We start from the raw sequence: 13,622 nt of genomic DNA, 5'->3' as shown, positions 1-13,622 counted from the left end.
AGTAGCACAACGTAAGCAAGACAGACCCTGACCTCACCAAGCTGGGTGTCCAGTGACTCATGCGGAGTCTGGGAGAGAGTGCCTCTGAGAAGACTCTGAGCTGAGGACCCCAGGCCCTCATGCTGACTTCCTGGTGGTCTTAAACATATCCTGGGTCTTCTAGGAGTTGAATACCTGCAGGTTGCAGTCCAGTTGCAATCCAGGTGATTTTGTGCTTTGCTCAACTAATGACTAGACAGGTGCCCCCCTCCCTGCCACTAGTAAAAGCACAATTCTGTTTGCTTCTTTTTGTGTGTTTCCTCAAGCTTTGTCCGGCCAAGGTTAGATTTCTCCCAGAAACTGCTGGTTTAGTCCACTTGGGCCATCACTGTGTGACTATTGCTGTGAGCGCTCGACCAGAGGGGCTCTTATCTGCAGTCTCTCTCATTTGAGGATGAACTTGCATGTGGGACCTGGAATGCATTAGAGACACAGTGAAACCCTGAGGCATGAACCCAGCACATCACTAGGTTTCTGTGGACCCGAGGGAAGGGAGATGGGGAAGGGTAGCGTGGGAGTAGTAGTGTTCAGAAGCTGAGAAGGATTGAGCTCTTGGAATGTTTAAAAGAGCTGTTATGAGGGAGGAAAATGTCAGACCTGTTGGCGACATCAATCATAGCAATGTTTACTGGGTGACTGGCATATGCTAAGCACTGTGCCAATCATGTCACATACATCATCTCATTTGATGGTCACCATAATCCAGTAAAGCAGGGGTGACTATTCTCACTTTATAGGTGGAGAAACTAAGGTTCAGACTGCTTAATGTTTTGCCAAGATCCCACTGCCAGTAATTATCAGAGTTGGGAGCTGAACCCAGATCTGAGCTCTTAAAGCACACACAAATAAAGAGAATCCTCTGGCGTCCCCGGTGATCTCTCTTTGCGTGTTCCTCTGGGGTTTTGAGATCAGACACAGCCCCTGACTCAGTGTGGTGTGCAAGGTCTGCCCAGTGGTGCTCAGAAGGAAATGGGCTCACGTCAGCCACAGTGCAGTACAAACAGTAGCCTGAGACCCTTTAGGGGCCCATCTCCTCACTGCCCTGCCCTGCTAAGGAGCCCACCAAAGCAGGAACTCCTTGGTGGTGGCATTTGCTTGGGGCATCTGACCTAACCACACAGCCCTGAGCCTCTGCTGCTATGTTCTCGGGTTTAAGGTGGGCACACTTGATCTTTGAGTCTCAGACCTGAAGATGTGGTAAGGGAGCCAGTGGCAGAGGCAGGGGGTTTGGGGGTTGCAGTGCAGGATGCGAGTGTCAGCAAACTGCTCTCCTCTAGGCTCCCCTAACTGGGGGCCCAGTTGGGCCTTCTGTGCTATAAACCAGTTCTCAGATTTCTCATCCGTGAAGCATTTGGATTCAACCATTGCTCAGCTCTTTCCCAGCTCTGAGACTTAGCAAATTCAGGGTTCAGAGCTTCTTGGAGCAGCAGCCACTCATGACCTCTAATCAACCTTGGCACATTCTAAGTACTCAGTAAGTACTTGTTGAACTGAACCCAGGAGATTAGGAGTTTCTCAGCAGAGCAAAATAATTCCCCAGGGGGGTTCACCACTTACCCTGAAGTGACCAGTTCCCCTGTCCATGGGCTCTCAGAAAACACCCACCAAGTGCTATTTGGCATTTTGTCTTAGAAGCAGACGTAGATGGAAAGGACCAGGAGTTGGGTTGTGAAGTTGGGGAAGGGGAGAAACCAGCTTCAGGGGACATTATTGACCAAGGGCAGTTGCTGTGAAACTTGAGACCCGACAGACCCCATACCACCCCACCTCCACCCTGAGGCTGGAGGACTGAGAGAGGCTGGGCCAGGACCTGCTCCAGCCAGCTCACCTGCAGCCAAGGCCCTAAGGAGACTCCGGGGAGTCTCAAGGAAAATCCTCCCTCTGCCTTTACAAAGGAGCCTGAGGAGAGGTGCCTGGGCTCCCCTAGGGCTCCCAGGCTTGGCGGGAAGGGCTCATGGGGGAGGGGGCAAAAGGGCAGTCCTGCCAGTTCTCTCAGCGCCTGTGGGTGCCACCCCCCCGCTGCTGTGGAGACCTGGCTGCCTCGGCCACCCCAAGACCTTCTCTCCCCAGTGCATCTGAGAACCTGAGAGTCTTTCCTCTCTTGCTCACTGCTCACTTGTTCTCTCTCTCTCTCTCTCATACACACACACACAGTTCTCTTATACGCAGAGTAGCTTTAATTCACTCTTGATAGTTTTTCCTCTCACGTTTACTACATCTTCTCACATAACTCTCACCTGACTTCCCCAGTCTTTCACATATTCCTTCTCTCTCTCTCCCTGTCCCTCCCCCCCTCTCTCCCTTTCCCTCTCTTTCCCTCTCCCTCTTCTCCTCTCCCCTCATCTCCCCTGGTGCTTAACTGGAAACAAAAGTGAGTTTGTTGAGCCCTGCTGGTGGGGAAGAGGAGCCAGCGGCAGCAGCCAGGGTGGCAGCAGCAGAAACAGGCTGGGGCCAGAGGCAGTGTCCACCGCCGGAGACCCCAGCGCTCAGCTCTTCCGGGGAACAGGTAATGCCTCAGACAGAGCTGGCTCAGGCATCCTGCTCTTTGTCCTGTCTCATCATTTCATACCAGGTCCATTTATCTGCCTTCTAATTTGGCCTTGAAGGGGGAGGGGGATTGAAGATTTAGGGAATGGTAGGCACAAAAGGTCCAAGGAGTCATGTGCTCTCCTCCTCAGAGAACGGTGTGTGGTCTGACGTGGCTGGAATCCAGGGCATGTTGGGCCAAGCAAGGGTAGCTGAAGTTAGAATATACAGGGTCCAGGGTGTCTGGGGTGTCTGGATGAGGGACATGACAGAACCTACCCAGGCAGGTTAGGGCCAGATCATGAGGGATGTTTTGAGCCATGTCATAGACCCTAGGCTTTAGATCCTCGAGAGCTATTGAATATTTTTCACCTGAAGAGTAACATGACCAAATCTACATTTGGAGAGAGTAGTACTTGGACTCTCATCCCACGGAGAACTGGTTTATCCTCCCAGAATAAGGCAGTCCTAGTCTTCTCCCAATTTAAGGAAAAAATCAAGTTATTTGTTCGACTGTTAAATTTTCTTCTGTAAAATTTCCATAAACCTTTGATGCCTGCCAACAGTGTCAATAATCAATAAAAAGGATGTAAGTTTAAAGTAGTATAAAAATTCAGAAGTAAAAAATCATTTAAGTAAATGCAGTCCTTTTAAGCTATATACAGATAAATTGGTAGTATTTTCTGCTAGTAAAATTATTTCTAACTCATATGCAAAATATTTTATGGTGCTGCCCCTCAGAATACCATGACTCCCAGGAGTTTGCCAAGGGAGCAGGTTTGACATGTCTTTAAAGCTAACTCTGCTGCTATCTAGGGCATGGGATGGATGGAGCAACCAGAGACAGTGGGAGCAGTAGGTGGCTATTGTGATGACAGGAATATGAGACAATAAAAACCTGAACAAAGGTGGTGGCAATGGTGGGAAAAGGTAAGAGAGCCAAAAAAATAGTCAGGAAGTGAGTGAAAGAAGTTAGTGTATGATTAGACATGGATGATGAGAGAGAAGAAGGCTTCAAGAGTGAGCCCCAAATTTCTCCTCTAGATGGCTGGATAGCTAGGGGCACTATTAATCAAAACAGAGGAGGATAAGGCTGGGGTGGCAGAAGAAGAGAGGCAGAGCTACTTTGAATGTGTTGAGGCTGACTTGGGAAGACTGCCAAACTCCCAGATGGAGCAGTGCAGTTGGCAGTTGGAAATGCTCAGTACAGTTAGGACCTAGAGACACGGGTGACCTCGGTTATAGGATGATGCCAGAAAGAAAATGAGATGGTCCAGGGAGAGTGTAGAAAGAGGGGAGACAAGAAGGCCAAGGAGGAATCCTGAGGAAGATCAAGATTTAAGTGAGACATGCCAGAGGTGCCAGGTAAGGACATTGAGAAGGAGTCCTCAAAGAGACAGGAAAAAATATCTAGAAAGTACTGCCTTAAAACAACTAAGAGCATTTCAGTTCAGAGGGAGGGGTCAGCATCACCGATATCCCAGAGAGATAAGCCAGACCATAGCTTCACAGTGCTGTTGATTATTTTATTTTATTGACTTACTGATTTGAGAACAAGAGAGACCTGAGAACAGAGTTATAAACTTGGGTGCTTAGCACAAATGAGATGAGCAGGGTACAGTAGGGAGTAGTGGGGACTGTGGCAAACTAAAATGCATATGCTTATCCATCACTCAGCTCTAACTGATTGTTGCCAAGTAGAAATACGGGCACTGTCATCAGAGTGTCTGAATTTTCAAGAAAGGTCAGAAATTTAGATTTTTACATGAAATCTCATAATTCTTTATGTTAGCAACAATTTAAAAAAACTCTTATAGTCTATGAGAGCTGAATTAAACACATCTTTGTGCTGCCAGTTTAAAATCTCTGCCTTAGTCAACATCTTTAGCATGGTGGGGATGAACCAGTTGCAGCATATTGGGAAGTGATTGGTAAGGAGGATGTAGAGACACTGAGTGTTAACCTCTTCAAGAAGTTCAGGGGAGAGAAGGGAAAAGGAGAACAGGATCAGGTAGGAAGAGCTGTTTACAGGTTGAGAGGAAAAGGGTGGAGGAGAGAAGTTGAAGACTCAGGTAAGGAAAGGCTGGTTGAAGAAATAAGAATTCGGTAGAAGGGAATAGATAGGGCCAGAGATGGGCTAGAGGAAGAATTCTTTTGTTCAGAGATAGACTGCAGCAATGGTAAGGACACAGAGGGACTAGAAGGGAGGAAGTTGATGGATTTCATGCCTGGAGGCCTTATTTTCTTGGTGAAGTGGGGTAGGAGATGCATCAAGAGGCTTGCTTAGAGGGACATGGCAAAGGATACTGACAAGAATGAATGGAAGTGGCTGTACTTCTGAGACTTGATAACAGTGGAAACCCTCATTTGTACAGCTGGGTGGTTTTATGCAGAGGGGCTCATGAGGCCGGGTGCTAGCATTGGTGGCAAGGGGAATTAGCACCTGTTATATTCCAGGCCCTGTGTCTTGTGTATTATTCTCCTTATCTGATTTATTGGGACAACAACCTTGTTCGCTCAGACTGAATTCACTCATGAGTAAGTAGCACCTCTGAGATTCACACTGACATCTAGCTAGACTGAAAACCTAGTGGGTGCCTTGCATCCACCATACTGTTGTGTACCACACTGCCTCTCCCTGCACCCCAGGACACACCTGCAGGGGCAGAGACTGGGCCAATTAGTTCTTTTTCGGGCATCAGCTGTCTGGAGTTACTGGGAAGTCAAAGAGTAAGAGGGTAGAGGGTAGAGTTTGTGATGAAACAGTAGCTAAAATTATTGACTGTTGGGAGTCAATGGAGAAATAAGTGAGGGCCAAAGGGGATGGTAAACTGAGAAAACAGAGAAGCATGGAGGGAAAGGAAGACTTGATGAAGCCCAAAGACAGTCAAAAGCAGAGACATTACTTTGCCTACAAAGGTCCATAAAGTCAAAGACACAGTTTTTCCAGTAGTTGTATACAGATGTGAGAGTTGGATCATAAAGAAGGCTGAGTGCCAAAGAATTGATGCTTTTGAAATGTGGTGTTGGAGAAGACTCTTGAGAGTCCCTTGGACTATAAGGAGATCAAACAGTCAATCCTAAAGGAAATAAACCCTGAATATTCATTGGAAGGACTGGTGCTGAAGCTGAACCTCCAGTACTTTGGCCACCTGATGCAAAGAGACTAAAGAGACTCTTTAGAAAAGACCGTGATGCTGGGAAAGATTGAGGGCAGGAAGAGAAGGGGGTGGCCAAGGATGAGATGGTTGGATGACATCACTGCCTTAATGGATATGAGTTTGAGCAAGCTCCAGGAGATGGTGAAGGACAAGGAAGCCTGGTATGCTGCAGTCCATGGGGTCACAAAGAGTCAGACATAACTGAGCAATTGAACAGCAACAACAAAAGAGAGTCAGTGAGAGACTGAACCAGGGCAGAGGCAATGGAATTGGTGAGGAAGAAAAGGATTCTCAAAAACTTTCAATGTGGGAGTGGAGGTGAGAGAAAGAGGTGAGGTGAGAATGATCCTGGGTGTCTACCTATGCAGTTGGGTACACAGTCATGCTTTTGATGTCACATGATAGGTCTCTCTGTCTCTGGCTGACCATGCTCTGGGTACACTAACCAGCATGCTATGCTATGCTATGCTAAGTCGCTGCAGTCGTGTCCGACTCTGTGCGACCCCATAGACAGCTGCTCACCAGGCTCCGCCGTCCCTAGGATTCTCCAGGCAAGAATACTGGAGTGGGTTGCCATTTCCTTCTCCAATGCATGAGAGTGAAAAGTGAAAGTGAAGTCGCTCAGTCGTGTCCGACTCTTAGCGACCCCATGGACTGTAGCCTACCAGGCTCCTCCGTCCATGGGATTTTCCAGGCAAGAGTACTGGAGTGGGGTGCCATTGCCTTCTCCGACTAACCAGCATGCTCTACCTCAGACCTTAGGCACACTTCCAGCACTTGTAGAAGTGGCTCATTCTCATTTTTCAAGTCACAGGTGAAATATACCCTCCTCAGAGAGGCCTTTCTTGATCTTGCTATCTAATGTAGCTTCATGGTCTTTTCTTTTTTTCAGAACACTTATCACTACCTGAAGTGACTGTTTATAGATTTGTTTACTTGTTTGTTGTCTGTATCTGCCACTGGAGAGGCTCAAGAGATCAAGGATATATGGGCCTTCTTCACAACTTTGTTTCCTTGCACCTAGACCAATGCCTGACACATAGTAGACATTCATTAAATATTAAGTGAGAGAAAGAAGGAAGGGAGGGAGCACGGCAGAGAAGGAGACAGGGAAGACTGGAGAAGTGTGTTTGGGGAAGGGTGCGTGTTCTGTGTTTGAATGCTGACCTGAGGTGCCTGAGAGACCCCCAGGAGGCAACACCCCCTGGGCAGTTGGAGAGCAGACTGGGAGTTCAGGGACAGACTGTCATCTTGCCCATGAAGAAGGTGGGCCCACATGGCACACTGGTGCAAGCACATCCTTTCACAGGGCTGATTGCCCCTTTAAGGCCAATGTGGGAGATGACAAAGGGATCCCTCCGTTATTCTGAAGTTGGGGCAGAGTTTTTCTCACCTCGCTTATCTATTCTGTTCCCTATCCTCGATGCTGCCCTGGCTTTGGCCGTTTTCCATCTTTCTTTGGTGTCAGCTACAAGTCCCTGGAGTCTGAATACAGACTAAATCCTCTCATCTCTTTTATCTGGGAGAATATGCCACCCACATCCACCCACATCCAACTCTAGCTTCACCCAGAAGGTGGACTTAGTCTTATTGAATAGGAAATACTTTCCCCTTGCCCTTGGCTCCTGCTCCATAAAGGCCTCCACCTCCCACAGTGCACTCAGCAGAGCTCACTGCCCTTGTTTTGCAGGGTCTCCAGCTGCTGAGCAGCTCCAGGACATCCTGGGGGAGGAAGATGAGGCTCCCAACCCCACCCTCTTCACAGAGATGGACACTCTGCAGCATGACGGAGACCAGATGGAATGGAAGGAGTCGGCCAGGTGAGTCCCTCCCTGGAGGGCGGCAGAGGGGGCTTCCCACGGCAGTCTGCCTGGGCCTGGGCTGAGCTGACCAGTGGCACTTCGGACCTTGAGTCCTGCCAGGGCAATTCTTGGCCCCTAGAGACCCACTACCTGCCTTTCCTTGGTGTCCAGAATGGTTTGGACACTAAGGAGCAAACAGAAGCTTATGACTGCCTCATCCTCGGAGAAATGAAGATCCAGGTGGGAAAGCAGAACAGACACCCTTGAAACTATGAGAGAATAACACAAGGGCATATATCCTTTCATGTCAAACTAAATGTTGTGAAAGGGAAAGCACCAAGCAGGCTGGGATAGATGTGAGTGCTGCCTGGAGGAAAGAGAATGTGTCCCAGGAAAAATCCAGTCGGGTGCTCCAGTGGGCACTGAAGCAAAGGGACTTGGTAGAGTTCGCAGCAGGACAAGCAGAGTGGAGCTATGGAGGCGCACGTGGGGATCAGAAGGAGCTGTGTGTAGGGGCGATAGAAGAGAGAGGAGAGCCAGACAGCTGGAGGGGACCACGCAGTGAAGTCACGGGAGCCAGCGGAGAATCAGGGTAAGGAATAGTGCTGGCCGTGCCCGGTGCCTGGGGCACAGAGGCCTCTGAACTAGACCGGTTAGCAATGCCAAATGCTGCCTAGGGCCCAGGGAGAAGGCAGGATATAGGAAGGGGCAGCAGGAAGGGCTGGGGAGAAGAGGAGGAACCCTGGGACAGAAATTGAGTGTCTAGAAGACAGAATATAACAACGTTCTTCAACATTTTTTGTACTAATGCCCCCACACCCAAATTTGTAATTAAAATTAACTTTGTTCAAATAGAATTAAATTTTTTTTCTAATGAGAGAAATGCAATGCTGAGAAATTATATTTTTTCAGTTAGGGTTGAGCTTTGGAGCCCCACAAACAATATTTTAAACTTTTTTGCTCTCCTAGGAATGCTTTTTGGCCCCCCCCCCGGGGGGGGCTGATATTGCCCCAGTTGAGAATGCCTGGACTTACTGCCAGCTGTGCCCAAGATGTCTCTGCCTGGGAGCCACCACAGCACCCAGAATCTGGCAGCTGCCCCAATCAGAGCCTGGGCCCCATCCTCACCTACCAAACTCACTCACCTCAGAAGTTGTTCTATAGAACAAGGAGCAGATTTTGACATTCCCAAGCTTCCCCCACTCCAGTCTTTCCTGGGAGGAAAAAGAGGCCATTGAATGACTAGCAAATTCCTGCAGGCCTCAGAAAGAATGAATTCCTAGCCTCATGGCTGGGCCCAAGCCCTGTCAGGAAGGTATGGAGCCTCTTCTTATCAGCCCATTCAAGGAGCGCTTACTGCATGCTAACAGTTCACAGGCTCCTCTCATTCAATCTGCACAATGACCCTGGGGAGGCAGGAAATATTAATATCTTCATTTCATAGTTGAGGATAGTGAGACTAATAGTCAAATCAATGCGAGAGTCAGAGCATGCAGGTAGCCAAGTCTGGATGCCAGTCCAGGGCTGTCTGAGTCTCCAACTTGAGAGCTTATGCACTTCGTCATGTTTTCCCCATTTTCCCAGCCACCTCTCTCCCCTTCCTTCAACTTCTAGGGACTCTGTTCTGATTTCCATGGGAGGACTTAAGTCTGGAGGGAATCTGACTGCTGTGAGAGATAAACAGGGACAACCACAGAGCCCAGGACATCCATCCAGGGCTGATAAGTGAGGGGAGGACATTTCAAATGCCCAGGGGCCCAGTGTGGGCTACTGTGGCTTAATGCCTCTGAAGGTTTATAACTCCCTGGGCAAATGCCTTTCTTGTCCAAAGCGGGGCATATTGAGAGAACAAAAGTTGAGAAAGGCCTTCTCCAGTGCCTAGTAGGAAGAGGGTGACTTCTCCCTATCCTGGGCAAGGTGTGCATTCAGAACCCCTGGCAATAATTGCCAGGCCCCCAAGAGTGCCTATCACTCGCACACACAGAACCTTTGCTGAGAAGGCCTCAGGCCCTCAGAGACATGGCTGTTGCCATAGATGAAATACCCAGTTTCTAATCTGAGTGTGGATCCATAGAGCCTTGCACACTATAGACCCTGAAATGAAAGTGATAAACTGTAGGTAATGATGTTTCTGGAAGAAGGCCCCTTATAAAATATAAAGGGGCCTGGCATTGCCATCTGCAATGGGTGTGGGTGTTTCTCCACAGGCAGCTTTCCAAGGACAGTATTTGAAGAGACCTGGGAAGGGCCCCCGGTGTAACCCAAGTAGCTCCTCAAACCCACAGTGAGGGGAAACTGGAGGCTGGAGGAAGTTTAACAGCCGAACCCAATGCCAGGCTGATGGAAAGAGTAGCATCTTGAGTGTCATTTTTGAGGAAGGAAGCATTCAGGGGAGAGCCACTCAGTCCTCCTTATCTTGAGCTCCTTCCTCTACCCTTCTTGCCATTCTCTTCTCCAGGGGATCTTCTCGACCCAAAGATCAAACCTGTGTCTCCCGCATCGCAGGCAGATTGTTTACCGTCTAAGCCACCAGGGAAAACCTTCTCCCCCTTTAACCATCTCTCTAGCTCACCCTGGCTGGTTTGCAGCTCACTGTTGGAGGTCTGGGCAGCAGGCCTCTGCAGAGGTCAGAGACAAGATGTGGTTACTGGCCAGCCAGTCCACCTTTGCCTGGACAGCTGTACTGGAGGCTCCTCCTGGCAGACTGCAACAGGAGAGGTGCATGGGGGCCTGTCACCCCCACCAGAGAATGGTAAGAATTGCCCTCAGCTGACAAGTTGTGCAATCTACTCAGGGAAGCCAGAGGTCTCAGAAGTTTCCAGAATCTAAGAACCAGCAAATCCCAGTGGGTTCTGAGCCTCCTTAGAATAACAGGAGAAAATGATAAAACGCAGGAATGACCCCTCCCATGGACACTCAGACCCTGAGAGGGTTGCAGGTCTGTACCCACGTCAAAGAGATTGGGGGAGGGCACCCTTTAATAAAAGTATTTAATTTGTTGGGAGAGTGCTTGCTTTATTGAGTTAGGAGATTAACAGAGTGAAAATCTCAAATCCGCAAGGAATTTTCCCCAGCACTGCTTTCTGGGGGTTATTAATTTGAGGGGATGTTTTGGGCCCTTAGAGAAGGAATCACCACTGGACAGATTTAAACGGCTGAGCCTGGTCCCTGTGTGCGTGGCTGGGAGTGTGCATGTGGGCGTCATTTCTAACGTGATCAATGCTGGTAGGTCAGGCTGTTAATAAAATAGATTTTTATTAAGTTTGTCTCTTTAGGGTTTCCGGGAGGGGAGCGCAGCTGGCTCTTTGCTGATACTGACCTTGCCTGAAGGGAGGGTTGGATGGGTGGGGTTGGGGGGACTCCCTCACTGTGAGCAAACAATTTACCCAGAATTACATGGTCTCTCAAGCTTGGATCTGCCTGACTGCAGGGGAGGAAGGGAAGGAGGATGATCTGGACTGGAAGCCAGGCAGCGCAGAGGGGCTTTTGGGGTTACTCAAAAAATAGACATTGGAGCCTTCCCCGAATTCTGAAAGTGAACTCCAGATCCAAGCTGCCTCTGATCTCAACTCAGCAGACCTGAGCTGAACTTGCCGGAATGTTCTTATAAGGCACATACGCTCTGAAAATATTCCTGCTGTGATCAGGAAAAGGCAGAAAGAGGGGCAGGAGAAGTAGGTCAGCTTAGTACATTTTCAAAAGCCCTGAATGGTTCTCCACACACAGGCAGAGATGCTTTCTCACTCTGTACCTGATGGAAAAGGAAGCCTTAATTTTGCTTCAACTCTGAAACTGCTCCTGCTTACAGCCTTGTAGAATGTTCTCCTAACATCATTTGCCCTCTTCATCTGGAGCCCAGTCCTCTGGTCTTGCCACTCACCTGGAATCACCCTTAAAGGGCCTGAGATGCCCTCTCTATGTAGAAAGCAGAGGAGGGAGCTGAAAGTTCTTAGCACAGATGTCAACAAATGTCACTCATTCAGTCAACTACTGTTTAGTAAGCATTTACTGTCTCTAAGACATGAGCCACATGCTTAGAGGTACAAAAAACATGGCAGATGCCATCCCTGTTCACTCAGACTCTCAGTCTAATGGAGCACAGAGGTCAATAACTAGACACTTGGTGATGGAGTGCTAAGAAAGCACAGTGTAGGGGCACCTAACCCAGACAGAAGGGATCAAGGCAGATGTTCAGGAAGAAAAGCTGTTCACATAGACACCTGAAGGATGAGTCAAAGTTAGCTAAAAGAGGTACAGAAGGGGGAAGAGGCCCCTGGAACAGGGGGAGCAGAAACAGAGCAAGGGGGAGAAGTTCCCTGTAGCTGCCCTAGAGAGAGTGGCCAATGATGCAGGCCCTGTGCAGACCATGTTGTGGAGTTTGAACTTGATGCTGAGAACTTTGGAGGACCACTGCGGGGTTTGGGCTGGGAGAGGGACAAAACTGTCTGTTTGAGAGAGATCACTCAGGCTTCAATGTGAGGCAAGCCTGGTCTGGTTAGAGGTTGGTCCAGGGGAGAAGTGATGAAGTGATGAGGTGAGGTGAGGTGGTTCCCATCTGAACCAAGATGTTGACAATGGAAATAGAAGGTGTGGACTTGAGACATATTTTGTGAGTATGTGTGTGTGTGTGTGTATGTGTGTGTGTGTGTGTGTAATCTGCATTTCCTTTTAAATATACTTTATTTAGAGCAGTTTTAGATCCACAGCAAAATTGAGCAGAAGGTAGAGTTCCCATGTGTCCCCTGCCCCTACATATTCATAGCCTCCGCGATTATCAACATCCTCCACCAGAGTGGTACACTTGTCTCTATTGATGAACGTTGCTGTTGCTCAGTCACTAAGTCATGTCTGACTCCTTGCAACCACATGGACTGCAGCACACCAGCCTCCTCTGCCCTCCAGTATCTCTTGGAGTTTGCTCAAATTCATGTCCATTGAGTCAGTGGTATTTTCTAACCATCTCATCCTCTACCTCCCCATTCTACTTTTGCCTTCAATCTTTCCCAGCATCTGGGTCTTTTCCAATGAGTAAGCCCTTCACATCAGGTGACCAAAGTATTGGAGCATCAGCTTCAGTTCTTCTAATGAATATTCAGGGTTGATTTCCTTTAGGATTGACTGATTTGATCTCCTTGCTGTCCAAGGAACTCTCAAGAGTCTTCTCCAGTACCACAGTTCAAAAGCATCAATTCTTTGGCACTCAGCCTTCTTTATGACCCAACTCTCACATCCGTACATCACTAGAAAAACCGTAGCTTTGACTATAGGGACCTGTGTTGGCAAAATGATGTCTCTGCTTTTTAATACACTGTCTAGGTTTTATATTACATATAGAAATTATATATGTATAGACATATATGAATTATATATACATATATCTACCTAAAGTTCTTATGAAAAATTTCAAACACAAAAAGTAGAGAAAATAGGGTAATAGTGAACCCCCATGTATCCATCATTCAGCTTCATCAGTGATTAATATTTAATCTCCAAAAGCAAAATATTTTGTTTGCTTTCAGGGATTTTGTTTTGTTGCTTATTTTTGCTGGAATATTTTAAACAAAACCCCAGATGTTGTAAACATTTTAGTACACATCTTTATGAAATTAGACTTCTTTTGTAAACACAATCACGATGTCATTATATCTTCTAACAAAATTAAGAATAGTTCCTTAATATGATGGGAAATCCAGTCTAGATTCAAATGTCCCCTCTTATCTCAAAAAACATCTTTTCACTGTTGGTTTGTACAATTTAGAATCAAAACAAGGTATACACACTGATTTGGGTGGTTACATCTCCCATCTTGTTAGGATCACAACCTTCAGACTCAAGAGGTGCTAAAGGAATGGTCCTCTCTGAAAATCCTTTGTCAGGAGTTCTAAAGTCAAGAGCCCCTGCCACCCCCCCAATCCGATATGTCCAGCTTTGCAACTACAGCCCAAACTCAGGTGAGCTGTCAGAGCCTGTGTATGATGTTCAAGGGAAAGAGAAGTGCCACTTCATTGACAGGATATTTTAAATGCTACTGTCATTGTCAGAATATTTTAGGCTGTAAGTAACAAGAAGCCCATTCAAGCTAATGTATGCAAAA

At 47.7% G+C, this 13,622-nt stretch overlaps 1 protein-coding gene across 7 annotated transcripts in view; it reads left to right on the top strand.

The window, feature by feature from the left end:
* Nucleotides 1-13,622, top strand: part of SLC4A5 (solute carrier family 4 member 5) — a 125,840-nt gene that overhangs the window by 49,358 nt on the left and 62,860 nt on the right. For all 7 annotated transcript variants that reach the window (XR_014083521.1, XR_014083522.1, XM_081595765.1 and 4 more), the window contains one exon: nt 7,417-7,546. Coding sequence is in view for 5 of the 7 variants with exons in the window: in XM_081595765.1 (XP_081451891.1) it covers nt 7,417-7,546 (130 nt within the window). In the remaining 2 variants the exon portion in view is untranslated. The remainder of the gene's footprint in view (nt 1-7,416; nt 7,547-13,622) is intronic.

Source organism: Giraffa tippelskirchi, chromosome 4, assembly GCF_054371585.1.
Source record: "Giraffa tippelskirchi isolate mGirTip1 chromosome 4, T2T-mGirTip1v1.2.pri, whole genome shotgun sequence".
Taxonomy (NCBI): domain Eukaryota; kingdom Metazoa; phylum Chordata; class Mammalia; order Artiodactyla; family Giraffidae; genus Giraffa; species Giraffa tippelskirchi.
The sequence above is the reverse complement of the archived record's forward strand: the minus strand, read 5'-3'. Positions and strand labels throughout refer to the sequence as shown.